This window comes from Balearica regulorum, chromosome 21 (genome assembly GCF_011004875.1).
Source record: "Balearica regulorum gibbericeps isolate bBalReg1 chromosome 21, bBalReg1.pri, whole genome shotgun sequence".
Taxonomy (NCBI): Eukaryota; Metazoa; Chordata; class Aves; order Gruiformes; family Gruidae; genus Balearica; species Balearica regulorum.
Window position 1 is genome coordinate 6,103,304 of NC_046204.1, and position 19,977 is coordinate 6,123,280.

A 19,977-nucleotide genomic window follows, 5' to 3' on the forward strand; every position below is an offset into this window, starting at 1 on the left:
AATTATGTTTATCTCCAAAGTTTATCATCTGTACTTCTCTGAATACCTTGTGCTAGATAGGAGACCGAAAGTCAAATGTTTTCAATCTTGTGAGCAGTGATCAAAAAGACTTCTCATAGAAGGAGGGTCTGATTTTTCTTTTAAAGAGATTTAAACTGTGGTAGAGATCAAAACTAGGTATCTGAACAAACTGTGAAATAAAAACTCAACTGCTGTCTCTGCTCTTGTTGAATTAGGAAATATTAACTGGATTTTATTTCTCTTCAAAGGATTTTTATCTTTGTTATGATCAAGCAATTTACAGAGAAACTCACTTTAAAAAAAATCAGATTTATAAAAGAAAGAACTACCAGAAACCATAACCACCGAATTGAGGAAGGGAAATTTGTGTTATAGCTGTTGGCAAAGAATTAAGTGCTGCTTCTCTGTGTTGCCTGCACTTTGTCAGTGTTTAAACTAAAATTGTTCTTTTATTCATCCTCGGTAATACCAATTAATCCAGAAGAGCCACCTTTCCACTCCCTGCCTTGGTTCAGCTACCTTTGATGTCATGACTATTGTGAATTAGAATTAAGTGTGCAATTACAGGTTGCTGTTTCGATAATGACACCTATGAATTAAATGCAAACATTTATTATTGTGTTTCACAGCTGAAAGTAACAGAGTGGGAAAAAAGGGTGAACAGAAAGAGTGAATAGAATTGCAATTACTGTGGCATGAGGATTTTGGCTGTGGGCTGTGCAGCACAGCTGCTAAATTCAGCATTGACAGCAGCATGCATGCTGTGAGGCAGAGCTGCAAATAAATGGGTGGCTGGCCAAACTCTGCCCTTGTTTTTATGTCGACAGGCTTCATTACCATTACACACTTGAGGCTACAAGATCATCCATCCCTCTTATCCTTCTCGAAGTCCCATGCTCTCAGTTATGTTTATGGAATTGTACTGACAAGTACAGACAGGATTTGTCCTACATTGGTTTTTGTGAGGAGGAAACTCAGTTCTTGCTCCTGTGTACTCATGATCTCAGGATGCTAGCTGGCTCTCATGAGTAGGCTCTTAAACCCAAAGACAACAACTTGCCAACATAGGATCTTTGACATCTAAAGCTATGCTTCTGGAAATTTCAGCTCTTCTTCCCCATCAGCCTAAGTGCTTCATGGCACACTGCACAGCTCTTTCCAGAACCCATTGTGAATATTTGGATTTCCATCCAGACTCAACTATGGGTACAAAACCAGATTCCTCAAAACAGTGGCAAGGTAGGTGCTTTTTTAGGTGAATACTTTTCTACCCTTGGTGGCAGCACCCTCTCCATTTGCTAACCTGATCATAGTTTTCTGCCTCAACTTTTTGGTGTTTCCTTAGCTGCTTGGCCACAGATTTTGGCAACATCTGGTGTAAGAGATCCTCAGCTAGGCGCCTCTCCCTTTTCAAGTCTTCTGTCCTTTCCTTGAGGTTCCTAGCATAATTGTGTATCCAGTCTGTCATTTGTTTGAAGGACATCAGGATTATGGGGTAAACGAGGCAGGCTATCACTAACAGACTGATCTTAAGGCTTGTTGTCAACAGGATTTCTTTAGATTTCTTGAGGAGCTTTTCCTGTCCCTGCTGCAGTAGGCAGCTCTGCACATTACGCAGTTCCTTTACCAAGGCTTCAATGGACACAAAGTCATCTGAGCCCAGGAATGGGATGAAAAAAGAGATTCCTTCACAGTGGGTGAAATGAAGTGATAGATTGACATTATCCATCAAGCACTGATGTACACTTTCTGATGAGAAGATAGCATAGTTCAGAATGGCAAAAAAATGATGCAATGTTGTTTGAAAGCTTGTAGATGCTGGCATTAAAAGAGCTTTAAGCATGGCTTCTCTAATTTGAAGGATGAGTTTAAAAGCTACTATGTCTGCCCAGTCAGGATTGTCTCTCATAGCTTTGAGATCTTCATGGGGACTACTAAAACGCTCCAGCAGTTCAGAGATCGCTCTGGAGAGCACCTGGCTGGCTTCAGTATCCCTTGTGCTATTTAATTTTTGTCTCATGTCAATGATGTAAAATCTACAAATGGAGATTTTCTCCTTGCATTGGCAATTCTTACAATACAGTTCTGCTTCATTTGCCTTACAGAGGGAGTTTAAATTCCCCAATAGATAAGCATGAAATGATGTATTCCTCTTGTCTGCTGCTGGGAACAGCCGGCTGTGCCTTTCTTCCTGCAGGAGATAGATGAGGCGAACAGCCCAAAGGTTTTCACAGGACACAAGTTCCTGAAGGGCTTTCCCTGTGTCTCTCCATGTTTCTAAGCTGTTGCTCAAATCAAAAGAAATGGCTCCAAGGAGGCTGCAGAGGGAGACCATGCATGCTGTCAAAATCCTTTGAACTGTTTTTCTACCACCAGCATTGGAGGAGGGACAACATCTGTTTAAAAAAAAAAAAAAAAAAAAAAGAATTTAAAAAAAAAAGAAGAATGGGGGTATCTGGTCCCTGGGGCGTTTCTTGCAGCTCCTGAAAACATAACTGGAGCTAGTAGTGATGTTTAACAATTCACATGCATTCTGAAACAAAGTACAGGGAACATGCATTAGCTGAATGTTATTGAAAGACACATTTTATTGTATTTTGTTTCACCTGACATTTGATTTTAAAAGAAAAGGTGTAGTAAAGGGACTGTTTCCATGACACACTCAGAGCTGCAAAAACACACAAATGAAATCATACAGATTTTCTGTGAGTATTAAGACTGATAAAATAATTTGCTGTAGATTTTATTCTCTGTGGTACTTCTTTCCCAATCTTAAGGAAGCCCATGAAGAGATGGATTACTTATTTCAGTGATCACAAACTGGAACTGTTGAATTTTTTTAGAACTTTTAGAATTTGTTCTTAATAGGAATTTGTGTTGATATGTTCATATGACCTCAGATGTTTCCACAATATTGTCTAAACATTTCAAAAGGAAAAAAAAAATCAAAGTTTTGGTTTTGGTTTTTACAGAAGTATATACGTATCCAATTTTTACTGTTTGAGCTTCATGATTACCTTTTCTGTCCCTCTGTTTCATGCTGCACATAATTGCCATCCATGTTCCGTACCGCGAAGTAACCTCTGACGATTTTCATTTTCAGAACCATAAATCAATCATTTACAATCTTACGTTAACGATACTCATCAAAACAACTCAGGATGTTATGCTGAAGCTGGTGACTCCTAAATTACTGGGCAACCCTTATTTCCACTGATAAAGAACAAACCAGAGGACTGACTTGCTGATCAGTCTCAGACCATTTTTTCTTTTTTTTTTTTTTTCCTTTTGCATAGTAGAGGTGATTGCAAAAAGCCCTCCTCAGATCCCCTGCTCTTTCAGATAGGTGAAATTACATTTTTTTAAGATAAAAACCCGATAAAGCCTGCTGTTTCTCAGCAGAGGCTGATATTAGGCAAAACAAGTTCCTGCTGGGCTCTTTGCAGCAGAATAGTGGTCAATGGTTGTAAAGTAGAAGAAAAGTAATAAAAATACTAGTTCCCAAAGATGATAAACAGCCATGTTTTCTCTTATTTATGTAATACAATTTATGTTTAAAAATATATTTATTTACTTACTTTCAATCCAAAGATAACAACTGCAAAATGTCTGACTGAAAGCAACCACAAGCCTATAAAAATTTCTCTCTGATGCATTTCTATTTTCACAACAAACTTTCAGTCTTTTCTTTGTGCTATCTACTGCTTACCTTTGAGTTGCTTGTCCTCTGTTTTTAATCAATCGTTTTACTCTTGAATCTGCCAGAATATGGGTCAGGAGGGAGAAGAAAAACACAACAAAAATTCACCTTGATTTTATGTTGCCTATCTTTTATTAAAATGAAAGAAATACAAATAGGGGCTTTAATTTAATACCAGGCTAAAAGGTGGTGATTCTGCCTGTGCTTTGCAAAAAGTCTCCACTTGTGTCTGTGGGTGAGCCAACAGTGACTGTTCAGAGGTCTTCACCTGGCATCTGAACAACTTAAAAACGAGCAACGGGGATGTGAAGAAGAGAAGTCTGCGGAGACGCTGCCAGCACTCACTGCAGGATGTTACCCTTCCCCTTGCTAAGTCCCAAGCTCACCTGGTGTTAAAAACCTCTCTGCAGAAGCATTTTGCAGTGCTCCCACACTCACCTGCATGGACCTGCTTGCACCCGTGCTGCCTTCCCGCTGGGCATTGCCACCGCCGGCTCTGCCGAGTCCTGCTCGTGGACTTGGGGGTCCCGTCAGCTGCCTGCTGCTGCCTTCAGCCCTGCTGGCACTCGCTTTCTCACCCCCTACCCCCCCCCCCGGGTTGTTCCTGTGGCTCTAACTCTTCCTGCTGCCCAGCCTCTGCACAGCAGGCTCGCATCTTCCCCCAGGTGAGGGTAGCAAGCTCCAGCCCAGGCAGGGTGAAAGACTGTAAAAGGTCTCCAGCGCTATCGGTAAACACAGGCTCTGGTCCTGACAATACACAGGAAGAAGTGACAGGGACACAGGTTTTTCTTTCATGTTGCAAAAAATAGTGTTTATTGCAGTATGGTTAGGTGTAATGCTTGTGTTGTTAAAAGCATAATTTCCCAACTCTTTGTGATCAAAGGTGTCATGACAATGACTTTATTCAAACTGTTTTTCTTCTTTGTGTCTGTCATCCAGTTCTCTTTGGATTAGTTGGTTGCCATAACCTACAAAGACGTGAAACAAGTGAAAAATCAGATCGTGAGACCCAGGCATTTGTGAATAGTATAAGTTGCATCTAAGATTCAGGATTTAAATAACTGAAATAAGATTTTTTTGCTTCTTAGTCACTTTTTAGATTAAAGTTTATATTAAATTAAAAAATAGTTGATGTTCCAGACAGGAGCTGCATGCACTGCCTTCTAGGATGCAACTGCAACAATCGGTGTTATTGATGGATAAAAATTTGAGTAATCACTTCTGAAGACATACCAGTAAAATCTTTATAACTATAAACAGAGCTCTAGTATAAAGGGAGAATACATTCCCAAACATCGAGACTTATTTAAAAGTGAAAATAATTTGGATAACTATTTAAGAAGAGGATACAATATTTTTGCTACAGAGACTGCTTTCGTACTGCTAAGGGCTTGTCTACAGAGGCTACTTGTATGTAAAGTAGGCTTTGAATCAAAAGTGATACAGCTCCCTGAGTAAGTGGCAGAAATCTGAATCAGAGAGAACCTCCGAAAGAGCTAAGTGTCTGTATTCTCTAGAACCTTACCTGCTGGATCCAGCTATTGTAAGCAGAGACCCGAGTGAAGACAGAAGGCTTGTGGTAATAATTGCAGCTAAGAGCAGAGCCAAAGCTGACGATACCGTGCACTTCCCATCTGCCGTCAGCAGCTTGGCAGTTCAGTGGGCCACCAGAGTCACCCTGGGAGGAAGGGGGGAACATAGTTAATGGCAGTCATAGTGTGAATAGCTCCTCCTTGTTTGGTTTTTTTTTTTTTTTTTAAGCTCTCCTTTGCATCAGGCCTGGTTGTGTCTGGAACCAAGCCCTAAGAGCAGCATTCTCTGGACTCACGTTACAACTGGAGGTGATTCCATCCCCACCAGCGCAAACCATGGTGGGTTTCACTGTGCTTCCCCACCAGCTAGGCTTGGAGCAAGTTGCATAATCCACCACCAGCAAAAGGCCTTGCTGCAGGTCATCTGGAAGAGGTCCGTTTGCTGGGAGGGAACAGAAACAAAGGAGTCATGGTACCAGCTGGCATTGAAGAAAGAACAAAACTGCGTTGTTAAGTTTCTCCCAGGATCTCGGTATTATCCCTCCAGGTAAGGAACTCCACCAGGGCTGTGTTAAAGGAAAATATGATCCATTCCTTAGCTCCATTCTTTTATATATGTATATACACACACATATATAAAAGGCCTTAACTTAAAAATGTCTCGTTAGAGAAATAAAGGGCCACTCTTTGTTCAGGAGTTTACAATTTACTTATCACTCTGGGAATTGCCTCTTGAGCTGAGCTGATGCTTCTGTTGAGGTCTCTGAGATTTTCTTAACTTTACATTTATTCCCTTATGTGTCTTTTCAGTTATTCAGCGGAGTATGTTAGGATTAGAAAATTCACCGGTCTGCTCACTGTTAACGTCTGTGTTACAATAGCTTCTAACAGCTTAGTGCAGGGCCCTCTAGTGCGTTACTAGCCTCATTACAAGCAAAATGAACTAAAGGCAGGGAAAAAAATCATACTGTGCGAGTGAAGTGGAACCTGATAAACTACCTCACTACAATTGAGGGGATCTTGAGCACCATCAACGGCCTTTTTCCGGTCAATCCCAAAGGAGAAGGCAGTACTGGAAGATTTTGTTCCATAATTTAGCAAATGGCCAAGTACTTACTCTGCAGTCTTCCCCATCCTGTCACGTAGCAGGCAGTGTTGGATGATAGGATACTTTGTGCAGGGGGGAGGCAGGCCAGCCTAATGTGGTCGCTTAAGGTGACGTGTTTGGTGAGTTTGATCAAAGCAATGTCGTACCTGTGGTCATATGCACACATTTGAGTGTGGGGAAGGGGTGGAGAGGTTTGCAAATAGATTAAGATACAGTAGCATGAATACTTAGCAGTTAAACAGCACTTGGCCTATTAAAAAGATGCCAGGGAGCAAGGAGGCCTCCACCCTCGAGCAATGGGGAAGTCCATGGACTGGGAGACTGTTCCCTGCAGAGCTGTCTGCTTTCCTGTTGGCAGCTTTCTGGAAATTGCCTTTTATAGGTTCTTTTCACTAAAATCAGTGTGTGTTAGGACTAACTCCAAGGACCATGAAACTGAGGGGACTTCTTTGTAGGAGTCCTTCAGCAAAAAAAATATTAATGCCATTGATCAACAATACTCTCTGTTTACGCCATTCATCAGAGGGCTTCAAAGAGTGTTATATAAATTAATTAATTCCCTTCCACTGTATGAAAGAAATCATTGCATAGAACAGCTTCCCATCCAAGCATAAACATGCAAAATGGCATCTGAAAACACAATTAATCAGTAAGCAATTAATATTGGAAGTTCTTTATCTTCTCTTGAGGGGGAAAGGTACAAACTGGAGACTCAACTCTCACCTATGATTAAACATTTAGAAGTACTATTGTAAGCTGTAACAGATGCTCCAAACATTTATGCATTTAGCTTCCACAACCCAGGGTGGGTGGGATCCAGGCAGTTTGATTTTTGTCCTGCATCTATTAACTGAAAAAATACTTGCCACCAGCTTACCCATTTGCAACATTCTGTGGATTCCAGTTCTCATTGACAATGATTTTTTCTGGAGGAAGTGCAATTGATCCTTCTTCTGTAGCTGCTAGGTTGTATTTTCCAAGAAATACTCGATAATTCAGAGAAGAACTGGGCAAGAAAAGGACACTCAGTTACGCAGCTGCTGGCTTGCTGCTTTGGCATCTGCATCTTTGCCACCTGAGATATTCGGTAACAATATCCTTAAGACTGAAGTCTCACATCACGTGCATGATTTGTCTGGAGCTGAGCCAATGTCTGACTGATTTGCGAAGGACAAAGCATCGTGTGCTAGGCTTAATAGTCATTTCACCTCCAAGCCATCCTGTCAACTCCCGTTTAAGGCTTCATTAACAAACTCAAGATTTCTCCAATCTTTGCAGGATTCAGCTTGTATTCTTCAATGAAGTAAACAATTTGGACTGCTTTTTTGACAGCGATAAACAGTTTCACTGATAAACAGCTGTGTGATAAATACAATATGTAGGATTTCTAATAATAACATGCAGCCAATCCTTCTTATTTCATATTATGGTATTTTCTACCACTTAGCGTTACCATAACCAAGAACTATATGTACATATTCAAGGGCATATGCTACCAAACCAAAATGGGGTTGTCTTTGTGGAAACAGTTTTGATGACGAAAGCTGTACCTGATCATTTCTTTGTTATACTGCCCCATAATGTGAAGAGCTTACTGAAAATGACTGGTATATTCAAAGCATTTGTGATTATTTCTTTGGGGAGTGAATTGATTAGTTAATCTGTGGATCTCACTGCCACATATAGAAACAGGTGACACAGCTGAATTTTAATACCAACTTGAAAACATAATGACGTTTGTAGTTATTTACAGAACATGAAAACTATATAGTTCAGGTAACTGTATGAGGGGTTTTTTCCCCTCTACTTTTATTTTAAGAAAATGAAAAGGTGTCATTCTTCTTCTGACCTGTTAGTTATAATCAAAAGATACGATGTGAAACTTTGAGCTCTTAATTGGGAAAGGGAGAACTGGCATTAATACGGTTTTGCTTCATCTACCTCTGGTCATGTGCTGCTTCCTGGGTACAGACTTTAACTCCGGTATTTACCTGATGCAGTGTGCAGCTGTCAACACCCAGTTGGTGGCAATGAGGGTTCCTCCGCAGGTGTGGTACCATTTGCCATTTGAACTGTATTGAAGGGAGGCCTAGGATCAACGCATCAAGTAAGGCTCAGATTTTTGCTTACTGATTTTTTCATTGTTGCAATTTCTTCCTGCACCCCAAACACAGCTTGCTGCTGCAAGATGCTGGGAGGCTTTTAAGCAGCAAGTTTCCAACTCCTGGCCATGGAAAAGGTTTCTCTCCTTCCCTATCATCCAAAAGCTTGATTTTTTTTTTTTTAAATGTTTCTTCCAAAGGTCTCGCTAAGCCTGGCCCAAATAGAACATTTCATTTGCTTCAGAAATGTATTTTTTAACTCTATGTACAACTATGCTCCAGTAGGCATTGCATGCTCCACTGAATTTCACAGTTGTCTTGCTTAAATATGGGATGGTGCCCAAGACTACTGAAAGAACATGAAAGCCTGCATAACCGGCAAGAGAGATGGCACATTCAGAGCTTTCTTAAAAAGACTGAAAACTTTAGGATTGATCAGAATGTAATATTCAAAACCTAGGACATGACAGGCAAGATGCATCAAATGAAATATAAAACCTGGTTTCGTTCAGCCCTGTTGTGTGAGGGCAGTACAACCCTAATTGTTCCAGGGAAAGCACAAAATGACTAACCTGCCAGGGCCAGCTGTAAGGTCTTGCGTCTTCCCCTCCAACCACTCTAGATACAAAGGGTGGGTAGGCAGGAACCCCACAGCCAAAGGCTAGAAGACATACAAAATAGGATGCAAGTTTTAAAAGTAGGAGGCTTAAAAAACATCTGTAAGAGAGGCTTGGGTTTTTTAAATATAGACAGTGTACAGAACATTGCAAGGTACAAATATAGGCTGTGATTTAATGTGATACAAGTGAAGATTGAGCCATCAGTCAAAACTGACCAATGTTATATAAAGCCTGTTTGAACAGTTTCATCGTTCTGACAGATAATCAAATCAAGTTGGCTTAACCAAATTCTCATGTGTCAACTGAGATGCAGCTCTTAGCCAACGCAACAATTTGAGGTAGGTTAACTGTATTTCAGTGTATTGAAGCTAAGTAAGATAACTCTGCATTTGCTAAAGGCTAAGAGCAGTAATGCTAATCAAGCCCTTATAATAACAATAGAATAGCACAGCACCTAGTTATTGTTTTGAGAGAACTTTTTAATTAACTGCCTATGCTGTATCTCTCTCTGCTTTGTTGCAGAATGTCTAATTTTCCTAAAAAAAAAGAAAGTTGCTGTTAGATTTTAATTCATTTTTCCTTTAAAACTAATGCTAAAATTGGGCACGTACCTGCGGCTGCCAGAGACAACACAGCAAAGAGGATTCCAAGCATGATACCGGTTAGCTGTATGCTGCAGGCTCTGCTCTGCAAGCCATTTTATGCATTATCGTTTATCTCTGGGACACGTGACTTAAAATGCAGTACTATTCTGATACCAATGGAAAACTTGTGTAATTGTGGGATAATTTTTTATATGCACAAGTGCCTAAAAAACCCCAACAGTTTAGATGGACCTTGGATCCAGGCTGTATAAACAACTTGGTTAAAAAAAAATTCAGAGTTGTGTATTATCTGTAGCAGCTGTTGTTTTCCCATTGCCTTGAAAGTTCATCACAAAGGTGTTTTCAGAAGGAAAATATTAAATGAGTTATTCTAACACTTGATGGTATGTCAGGAGTTACAGTGTCTGATACAGACAGTGATAGATTCAGACATGTCAGTGGCATTGGGTTAGATGATCTCTGGAAGGCCCTCTTCCAACCTTAATTATTGTATGATTCTGTGATTGCTTGAAATTTAATTTTGTTCTGGGTTTTTTTGTGACTGAATGGGAACTACCACTTTGTACTGACTGAAAACCTGTATCTTCTTTTTGAGATCAAGTTGCATGTGTTTTAGCATGCCATACTTCAATACAGCAAACTGTAATCACTTTGAAGTGGAAGATGTTTCAAGCAATACAAAGAACTAGCTGTCCACAATGATGGAGAAACATTGGTGTAGCATGATGGGCCAGACTTCATTTCTTTCCTATTTACCTTTAATTGTTAGGTCAGTAGAACATCTCCAGAAGAGAACAGGGTTCCTGTAGCATTGCAAATGAGCGTTTTTACACCTCAAATCAGCATGCTGACCTGTGGTATAACACAGTGTGAGCTTGTTAATGAAAAAGGGTAGACCATTTTCATGAACAGAACAAACCAGGCAAGAGCGGGCATTTAGACCACTACAGAGCTGCTGCCACAAAAGAAAGTGTCCCAATTCATTACTGAACATTTGAGATCAATCTTGGTATCAGCAATACCCTCATGCCTCTTTCTTCATTTTTTTTTCTTCTACTATGGGAATTTCCCATCCTCTATCATGTTTCCATTCACCTACCCTTCACCTGAAAAACTGTTAGTGATTATTTAAAAATCAAACGTCTCTATCCCCTAAGCCAGGTCACACACAGCCAGTGCACAACACCCAGTTTGCATAGGGAGCAAACTTATCGGAATGGAAACAAATATCATAATGCCAGTTTTGTAGCCGGAGTTGCATTGTACGTACAGACCAAAGTAGAGGTTTCAAAAAAGCTGAAATAAATCTATTGTTTAATGTCAGTATTAACAAGCAGCAAAATCCCTGATTTTCATAGCTTCCATTCAGAAGTAGGTACTAATTTGGATGAAAGATGCCCAGAGCGCACATGTGGAAGGCAGAAATATATAATGCTTTCCTGTTTTGTCTGTTTCTCAAGAATGTGTTATCCCACCCAAACAATAGCACTTGAGAAAGCTGCATTCTGAATTTCAAATGGAATCAACCAAACTCTGTTCTGGCATCTTGTATTTATTATCTGACAAAAGCATAAATCAGGATCAACTGAGTGCAGAATTGAGATTCTAAAACTTTTTTTCATTAATTAGTTGGCTCTCTTCTTAATGTCTGAATTTACAAGCTGAACAATGTATTGTGCTTTTCAGTTTCACTTCCATGCCACTATCATTTTCATTGAATACCAACTAAAAATTAAGTATGTATTTTGGATGCTCAGTTACTATTTCAACTTCCCTGGTTTATGCTTGTAAACATGAAATTTTGTTTAGTTTTTTAGGCATTTCTGCAATCATTTCACAAATAACTTTCTGCTATCTTGCACACTGTAAGTAATAGAGAAACCCTATTTTTTTTCCCTCCTTCCTTTGTAAAGGAATTCTGAAACAGTTATTTTATTATATAGAGGGAAGGCTCATAAGAATCATCATATTTTTAATGTAAAGCATTCTCAAAGCTGCTTTTTTCTGTTGTAGCTCCACTCCTGCTTTATGTAACAATTGCTTATCCATCTTTTTCAGGTCTAGTCTAAATAGGCTGAAGTATTTTTTTTGGACTCAGCGGGCATCATACTGTTGGCAGTTCTGCAAGTGAATATCAAAAGGCTCAGCCTCCAGCTGATACCATGGTGGCTTGGAAACAGTTCCCTAGAAGCTCTTATCATCTTTGTGCCAGATGTTTCACAGAAACTAAGCAGCTCACAGACCTTCAGTAAGAAAGAGCAGGAACTTCTGGTATGTTCTGTTAAAGCATAAAAGCTAATATCTCTTCCAATACACAATTTACTTAGTGTATGATTTATAATGTACTCCATTGCTTCACTATCTGTAGTCTATTCCCTTGTAGGGCAGTAACTATGCTAGACCAATTAGTGAGCGGAATGGTCTGCAGATAAGCAACAGCCGCAGAAATCTACTTTTCTGAGAGAGGTTTTTCATCTGAAACTAGACAGTTACCTATTTAAAAATTCAAAGTTAAATCTCACCCCAGTTTTCACTGGGAGCACCAAATGTGCCAAATTCATTACTTGCTGGATGGCCGTTAAATCTACTTGATTGCTCCCTGGGTTCGTTTTTGTGCGTTCTTAAAACTAAAGCTTGGCCTGCATGCCTCAAGATAGAACAAAGTTACACAGCGCCAGGGAAATGAAATTAGCAGCACCCTGTGCGTTTCTGTCTCTTATTGTGCGTTCTACATTGTCTGTTCCCAGCTTAGACCCATTTATGTATTATTTTCTACACCATATTTTCTTTCAGTCCAAGCACTTTTGTAGTCAATACTGGCCACAGATTAACATAAGGCTCTGCTTGTTTTAACTGGGTGGGGAGCAAGGGGAGAACACAAAACGAAGAAAAGAAAGGAAAAACAACTACACTTTGGTGATCAGATTAGACTGAAAGATATTTATTTAGAAACAACAGCTTTGGTATTTTAAAACCAAACCACCTTGAAATCACTAGAAAGTGGGATGTGTCCCGTCTCCCCCCCACCCCCAGTAGCCAAAACAAATCAATGCACAAAGTCTCAATATGCTTAGAATAGGAAACCTGCAGATCAGCATTTCCATGTGTAAATCCAGAAAACAATTTAATTAAATTGGTTTTGCACTCTACAATCATAAAGGCAGAAAAACCTGTTACCAGCACTTAGATATCTACAGTTCAACTGACTGACTTGTTACTGAAGTGGAGGCAAAATTATTAATGTCTTCCCCCTCCCCCCAAGCAATAAATTAAAAAAATGTATACCAGAAAGGAAGCTACACTGAAGTGTTCTAGTTAACTCTCTGAAGGGAATCACCATTCTTTATTTTCCTGTAAAATTAAAAACCCAAAAATATCAAAGGACTTGGTATATATCTTCAAGTATTTTCACCAAATGGATTACTTTTAGGGAACTGAACAGCTTACAAGGAAAAAGAAACATCTGTTACACAAGCTTCTGGGATAAACTCTTTAATAACCACACCTTCCAAGTCTCAGATTCCTCTCTTAACAAGGCACAAAAGGATTGTTGCTTTCAAAAGGTCCTTGTTCTCAGCTGCAAAATTGTCAGATGTCTTGTGCAAATGGAGGCTGAAAGCAGGACTAAGTTCACTTGGACACTGGGAAGTTCCCATTCAATTAACAAAATAGGGTGTTATTTCAACACCATTAATCTTGCTTACTGCTACAGAGATTTTGAGCTTCAGCTGGCTTCTACTTCACCCCTGTTTTTGGAATCAAGTTCTCCATCATCTTTATTTTATGTAGGTCCAATTAAGATGAGGCAACAGACTTGTTTGCTGTACGCTGCAAGGCTTTTTGCAGTGCCAAGAAGGAAGAGGCGTTATGTCAGCCCTGGTGTGTAGCTGTGAAGCTTCTCGGCATTTCAGAGAGTAGTGTCAGGGACAGTTACCTGCAGTAATGGTTAACAAGTCATTTTGTAAAAGGCAGAAGGCAAGTCTTGTAGATGACAAAGGCAACCAGATAGATAGCAATGAAAAAAGGACATAATTTTATAATTTCAAGGACACCGTTTCAGGATGCATGTCAGGGCACGGCTGTATACACAATAATTGAAATTACTTCCTGACCGCTTCCTCCTTTTGCACTAAGGTTTTGATCATAGGCTTGTAAGTGCAGTTGTCTTTGATATACATATCTATCCTACCTCTTCCTAGGTTAGTTTGTCTAGCCACGAGCACCTTCCACTCTCATTCTTTCAATGGATGACAGGTATTCAGACCTGCTTGGGATCAGGCCTGATTTCCAGTGCTCAACATTACAAAGCCAGTGAGCTGACAGGAAAATTGCTGACTCGCTTCAACCATCCCGTAAGTACTGACTGTCAAGTTTAGTCCAGTACCTTCTGTCCACCCTTAGCTATCCAAAATTAAATTTGTTTTCATAATTTGGAAAACCAGGGCAATCTAAAGCTAGAACTTTTCCTCTGACGGCTTTATTTAACTATGTCCTTTTTTATTTCCCTTTTCTCTATTTTTTAATACAAGCTACACTTAACTCTGTTCAACCCTAAGGAGGGATGCCTCTGAACAATATGGCTAGCTCACACAGCAAATCCAGTCTTGTCTTTAATTTCCACTCTGTATCAACACACAACCAGAAAGTACCAGTACTAAGAGCAGAAATCACCGTCTATTGTCTATTCTGTGCTAAGTTTCTACTAGCAACTAAGTTTTCTAAGGCAACTCAAAACAAGAATTTCTTTACTCCAAAGTGAGAAGCAGTAGAGCTTTTGAAGTCAGAACCTCCAACTCACAGTAAAAAGTGCCCAGTATTTTTCTTAACACAGCTATGTGTTTTGTCTGAATGGGAGAAACACTTAACTCAGCACCTTCCCAAAATGATGGTGGTAAATGTGGTTTGTTGGTGGACTGCACAGTGTCTATAAATCCATGAACATTTACCAGTAGTCCCAACAAGTGAGCATCTTCACCTAAGAACACTAGCTTGCATTTGTGTATTCTTGTATGGCACGTCACATGTTCCAACACATCTCCCACACAGTAGTAAAGACAAGTACAGCAGCTCTCTCACAAGCATTCTGGTACTGCATAACAAGAAACATCATCTCGTAACGCAGCTTCAACTGTTGGCTTAAAAACAAACAATGTCCTACACCAATGTGTCGAAAAAGGACAGAAAAGCTGTGTCTGCCTTCATCTGCAGCCTTACAAATGTTTAAGGACAGACAATGGATTTATCTTTTCTAATGTTTGTAAGCCCTACCACTCCAATCCCTGTCCTAATCCTACATCTTGCAAGAAGAGGTCACAGATCACTTGTTGCAAGAAACTGAAAATCCTCACAGTCCGAGACAGAACCTCCCTAGGCACAGCTGACAGGTTGACAACACACTGTGGACACCAGCCAAAAGCAGCAGCCTTATACCTTACTCCTGAAGAGCGGCTTGGCTCCTGGCCCGCAATATTCGTTGTAGATGAGTTTGAACAGAAACAAGTGAAACAATGTGATTAAGGAGGCCACGCTGAACCAGAACAGGAAGGGTAAGCCTGGGTATTGCTTGGCCATGTGCTCCTCATGAGCCAGAATAGCTTTTAGATGGAGCGTATGTCGCAGGTCCTGCAAGTGGATCAAATCTGTTGATATATAAAGCAGTGGCGTGATGGGTTGAGTCACCATGACAGGGAACGTATGACCTCGTGCCTCTGAGGTCAGCTCCACAGGCTCATTCATACAGCCTGCCTCACACGCATATAGTCTAACTGGCTTGTCTTGGAATTTCACAGACACATGCAAGAAGGGCTTTCCTTCGGCATCCAGCAGAACAGCTAGATTAATCAAGTCCTTATTGTAATGGATCCCACGTAAGGAATAGCTGTTATGAAGTACATCAGGGTCAGCCTGAAACTGAAGATGGTTTTCTGTGAACTGCAGACCCCCAAAACTAAGCACCATTCCCTGCATAAGCCCGTGGACTCCAGCTGCCACGAGACCCTTGCACCCCCGTTTCTGGAGAGTTAGCTTCCACAGGTCTGAGAGCTGCAAGATCTGGGTGACACTGGTCAGCTTTGCCGGCCACAGGTTCTCTGCATGCATGGTCGCGTGGCCACTGAAGCAATGGTCAGCATAGTTCAAGCTGGCTTCCATTTTCTCTCTGTCCTCGCCACTAATGAGCGGATCTAGCAGAGGAGCTGGCATGCTTGACAGCACATAGTAGAGGGTCATGTTAACAGTCTCGCTGGATGGTGTATGTGAATCTGTGATCTTTCTGATTTCAACCCCTGTATAAAAGAAGAAAAAGAAGAGTCAGAGGATCACACAGGATTAACTAGGAGAAAAAGAAGATCAAATGTGCAGGTCGTTGTTCAATACACAGGCGTTCTTTATAACATCTAAGAAACTTTTGCCTATGAAACATTAAAGTGAAATGTTTCCTTGTATTTTCTTAGATGCTCTCTGGGCTACTTGGAGTTTGAAAGCCAAGCTCCCACTAAAGACAAAGCTAGTTTGATACACAGATGCCTTATGGAGGTGTCACCATGACTCCACAAGAATGATCTGTCAAAGCAACATCTATCTATTTACTGGCTATAAAATAGCAAGTTCTACATTACTTGGGCAGCTACTCTTTTATGCAAGGCCATTAAAATCTTAGGAAAAAGTATCCTCGTAAGACAGTCCTTAACTTCCATGAAGGAATCTGTCCTTTACACTGTCATTAGAGGTCAACTCTGTTTCCAACTTAGAGCTGACATGCTGGGTGAATCAGTAAAGTTCCTGAAGACATGAAAGCGAGCACATCCAGAGTTATGATTACAAATGTTTTTCTATCATTTGCTTTATGCAGTAAGGAATACTCCACTTCTGTACAGTACACTGGGTTCCAAACCTGGAACACTGGTTTACCCCGCACCATGCCTTCTGGCCCCAGAGAGAAACCCGTCAGGAAGAGTAGAACCTCTGGAGACCTTACAGTCACCAAGCTTTCAGCTGCCAGCTAAAGCAACCTTTTGGAAGTTGAGCATCGCTTTCCTTACCTGAAATGAACAGGTCTGACCAGGTCTGTTGGTGCTCCTGGAAAAGATCTTCCACCCCCATCTGCATCACCTCCAGCATCTCTTTCTTGGCCGACTCCCTCAGCTTGCTGAAGGTCTCCTCCAGCCTGGAGACCTCGATGGGCTCTGAGGTGTACACCACGGAGAGCACAGTTTCGTCGAAGTGGGATTTGGGCGCAACCTGCACCCGGCTCACGAGCTTCTTGGCAGCCACCACCATAAGCACCACCTTGGGGCTCCCGGGCAGTAGCAGGCGACCGGAGGAGAGCAGGAACTGCCGCTCCTCCACCTTCTCCAGGCTGGTGGCGAAGCGGCTGCCCAGCGAGGGCGCTGAGGCCGGGGCTGAGGCCTCGAAGGCGGCCACCCGCTCGGTGGGGTTGGCAATGCGGATGCGCTGCAGGTAGAGATGCGGCCGGCTCCGGTGGGCCACCACCTCCTCCCGCACCGTCACGCACTCCCCGGCGCCCGCCCCGGGCCCCGTCTGGACGCACCGCACCCGCCGCACGGCTCCGTCCCGCAGCGCCGCCAGCGCCGCCCGCGCCTCGCCGCGCCCGCCCAGCGCCCTCAGCCGCACCAGCGCCGGGTACTCGGTGGCGAGCGCCGGGCCGCCGCCGGATCCCGCCGCCGACACCCAGAGGCGGCCGGCGGCCACGTCCAGCAGCAAGAAGCCGTTGCCCGCCAGCGCCAGGCCCGGCCCCGGCCCGCCGCCGCCCCCGGCCGTTTCCTCCGGCAGCGGCAGCGCATCGCCGCGCTCGACCTGCGCCCGCCAGGCTCCCGTGGCCGCCTGCAGGCAGAGGGCGGCGGCGCCGCGGGGCTCGGTCTCCCGCCCCGCGCCCCGCCGCGCCCGCACCGCCCCCAGGTACCAGTAGGCGACGAGCAGCAGCGCCAGCAGCAGCAGCAGCCGCCGCGCCCAGCTACTGGAGAGCAGCCCCGGCAGCCCCTTCAGCCGCTGCTGCAGCCACATGGGCGGCGGCGGGGCGGCGCGGGAGTCCCGTCCCGTCCCGTCCCCGCGGCCACAGCGCGTCCCGCGGCCGCTCCCCGGCCCCGATCCCGCCGCGGCGCAGCGACCCTCACGCCGCCATCACCGCCGCCCGGAAGCGCCGTGCGGCAGCCCCGCCGCGCTTTGCGGCGCTTTGCGACAGCCCCGTCGCACCGCCCCCTGAGGAGGCGCTTGGCGGGGAGCCCCAGCCCGCCCCGCCGCCGCCGAGCCGCCCCCTGTCCCCCGCGGGCTCCCGGCCTCCCCGCCCCCGGCCCCCAGCGCCGTAGCCGCGGATGCCAGCCAGCAGCTCTAGCCCTCTTTCACACACGGCTGAGGGTTTGTCTTTCCCGCCCGGGTGGCTGCACCGATGGAAAAAACCTGGAGCGGGCCTGGAGGAGTTTTCCGTAATTCCAGTGTCAATTTAGTCCTGTTACCACAGCGGAGCGTAGTGTGAGAAAGCAAGTTATATCCTACCAAACATCCCATTGTCTAGTAAATAGATGGAACAAACTTTATGATGTGACTCGGATGTGCACGCCGAGCCGCCCCGGTGCAGCTCTCTAAAGACAGTAGCAAGCCACAAAGAAGCACTGGGAGTTAAAATGAAGTGTGAAATTCCTGACCAGATGGAGCCAGTGAAGCAGCTTAGTGAAGGGGAGCAGACACTTGCTTAACTTCTTCCTGCAAATGAGCTGTTTGATTTTGGGGGGGGGGGCACTGGCATCTGTGGGTGAGACCCTGTCCCTTGCACGTTGCGTTGGGGCTGGTGTTTTCTCAGAAGGTCTGGCGTGCTTTGAGGCTGCTTTAAAAACTGAGTTCTAATCCCTTCGGTTTTTAGGAAGTTGCTGCTTTGCTTGGAGCACGTGTTGCACGTACTCATTGGAACATCTGCATTGGCAGCTGCCTCTGCTTAAAAAGACAGACAGCCGACTCCAGCCAGAGCGCACAAAGCAGTACAAACATAGAAACAGGAAAAAAAATATGCTTGCTGGGTTGGCATAGTTGCAGAATGCAAACAGAGCTGTCAAATAGGGACAGCCTGAGTATGGCAGTATAAACAATGATGCATTCATGATTTCTAGTGCGCAAACCCCCTTTCATTTTAGAATGGAGAGATTTAACTTTATTAAAATGAGAAACTTGCAAGTTTTAAAACTCTAGATTGAGTCACAGATCTCGGTCTGAGGTTTGAAGGTGAGGGGCTGAACACCTTTGCTGTGGCTCCTGGCTTAAAGTGTTGAGGCTGCTAAAGATTTATCAGGGCCTTTGTCTGGGCCTGCAAAGTACTTAAGAAATCTAAAGTGTCTGTTTTATTTTTTTTTTTTATTTAGTGAAACTGGCAGCTTTGCAGAAGGAGGTTTCCTGAAATCACCACCTTAGGGAGAACTAGTATTTCCTTGGATTGTTGCCTGCAGTACATCGTTTGAGCATGAGGACTATTCTGTTTGCCTGGTAATTATGAGGGAATTCCTGCTTTGGGGAGAGGGAATAGAAACAAAAGTGCTTTGAACGCACTCAGGAATATTCTCAGTGAACAAACAAATAATAATGGTAGTTCTTTGGGAGGATGCTATTACGAAGCATGGAGAATATTAGTTAGCTACAGTGTGGCCCTTCTAATGTGCTTAATTTTTTCTCCTTTAAGATCATACCACCTTGTTTTGATTTTGAAAATCTGAATCCTATAGTACCTGTGATTTCTGTTAAAGAGGTCGTTTACTGACAGAAAACAGCAGACTTGGGCCTCAGAATTTTACACAGCCATTTTTTTATTAAAACTGAACTCTGCAATGAGGGAGGCTTTTGTATTATCCCAACACTCTTTTGATGCCCTGTATGTTTCCAGCTGCGTATTCCATAGCCGCAGTCCAGCTAAGTGAGATGTTTTTGAGGCATTGTGTTCCTTTTTTTGCGCTCAGCATGCATCCTTTGCTTTTTATGCCTCTGCTAAACTACCCAGTACTGGTCCTTTCCCCCGACACCTTATCTTCTTCTTGTAAGATGTGCTCCATCGGCCAAGCTCAGGTGTGGCTGAGGACTCAGTGCTCTTTCAGTGATGGATTCAGTAGTATACTGCAGTGTTGCTTTCCATCTACATGTCTTACAGAACAGTACATAGCATTTATGCAGCCTCTGTCATTCTGACTTCTTTGCAGACAAGTAAATATTATTGTTCACACCTTACAAGAGAGAAAATAAATAATCTCTTAATGTTGCTTTGAGCAACCAAAGTTGGGTTTAATTATATGTGG

General features: G+C 43.0%; 2 protein-coding genes and 1 long non-coding RNA gene across 3 annotated transcripts in view; 1 reads left to right on the forward strand and 2 right to left on the reverse strand.

The window, feature by feature from the left end:
• Window positions 1-16,735, forward strand: part of LOC142604688 (uncharacterized) — a 48,255-nt gene extending 31,520 nt beyond the window's left edge. The window contains exons 3-4 of the long non-coding RNA XR_012838536.1: window positions 11,747-11,959; window positions 16,539-16,735. This is a non-coding gene — a long non-coding RNA (uncharacterized LOC142604688). The remainder of the gene's footprint in view (window positions 1-11,746; window positions 11,960-16,538) is intronic.
• LOC104633031 (chymotrypsin-like elastase family member 2A) lies at window positions 4,505-11,308 on the reverse strand. Its single transcript, XM_010299107.2, has 8 exons — window positions 9,695-11,308; window positions 9,036-9,124; window positions 8,353-8,450; window positions 7,239-7,367; window positions 6,371-6,507; window positions 5,550-5,695; window positions 5,247-5,399; window positions 4,505-4,689 (listed from the first exon to the last, which is right to left on the reverse strand). The coding sequence occupies exons 1-8, from the start codon at window positions 9,735-9,737 to the stop codon at window positions 4,672-4,674; spliced, it is 813 nt and encodes a 270-aa protein (XP_010297409.1). The 5' UTR covers window positions 9,738-11,308; the 3' UTR covers window positions 4,505-4,671.
• On the reverse strand, window positions 12,614-17,812 carry KIAA2013 (KIAA2013 ortholog). The gene is made up of 3 exons (XM_010299108.2): window positions 16,729-17,812; window positions 15,119-15,972; window positions 12,614-13,622 (listed from the first exon to the last, which is right to left on the reverse strand). Exons 1-3 carry the CDS (start codon window positions 17,708-17,710, stop codon window positions 13,596-13,598), a joined length of 1,863 nt encoding a protein of 620 aa, XP_010297410.2. The 5' UTR covers window positions 17,711-17,812; the 3' UTR covers window positions 12,614-13,595.
• Window positions 17,813-19,977: the final 2,165 nt, after the last annotated feature.

Coding starts and splice junctions, on each gene's coding strand:
- LOC104633031 (XM_010299107.2), bottom strand. CDS start 9,737: ATGCTTGGAATCCTCTTTGCTGTGTTGTCTCTGGCAGCCGCAG. Junction 8,451..9,035: donor CTTACAGCTGGCCCTGGCAG/GTTAGTCATTTT, acceptor CGTTGATCCTAG/GCCTCCCTTCAATACAGTTC. Junction 7,368..8,352: donor ACAGCTGCACACTGCATCAG/GTAAATACCGGA, acceptor TTTCTTGCCCAG/TTCTTCTCTGAATTATCGAG.
- KIAA2013 (XM_010299108.2), bottom strand. CDS start 17,710: ATGTGGCTGCAGCAGCGGCTGAAGGGGCTGCCGGGGCTGCTCTCCAGT. Junction 15,973..16,728: donor GTCAGACCTGTTCATTTCAG/GTAAGGAAAGCG, acceptor TCTTTTATACAG/GGGTTGAAATCAGAAAGATC. Junction 13,623..15,118: donor AGCCGCTCTTCAGGAGTAAG/GTATAAGGCTGC, acceptor CCATTACTGCAG/GTAACTGTCCCTGACACTAC.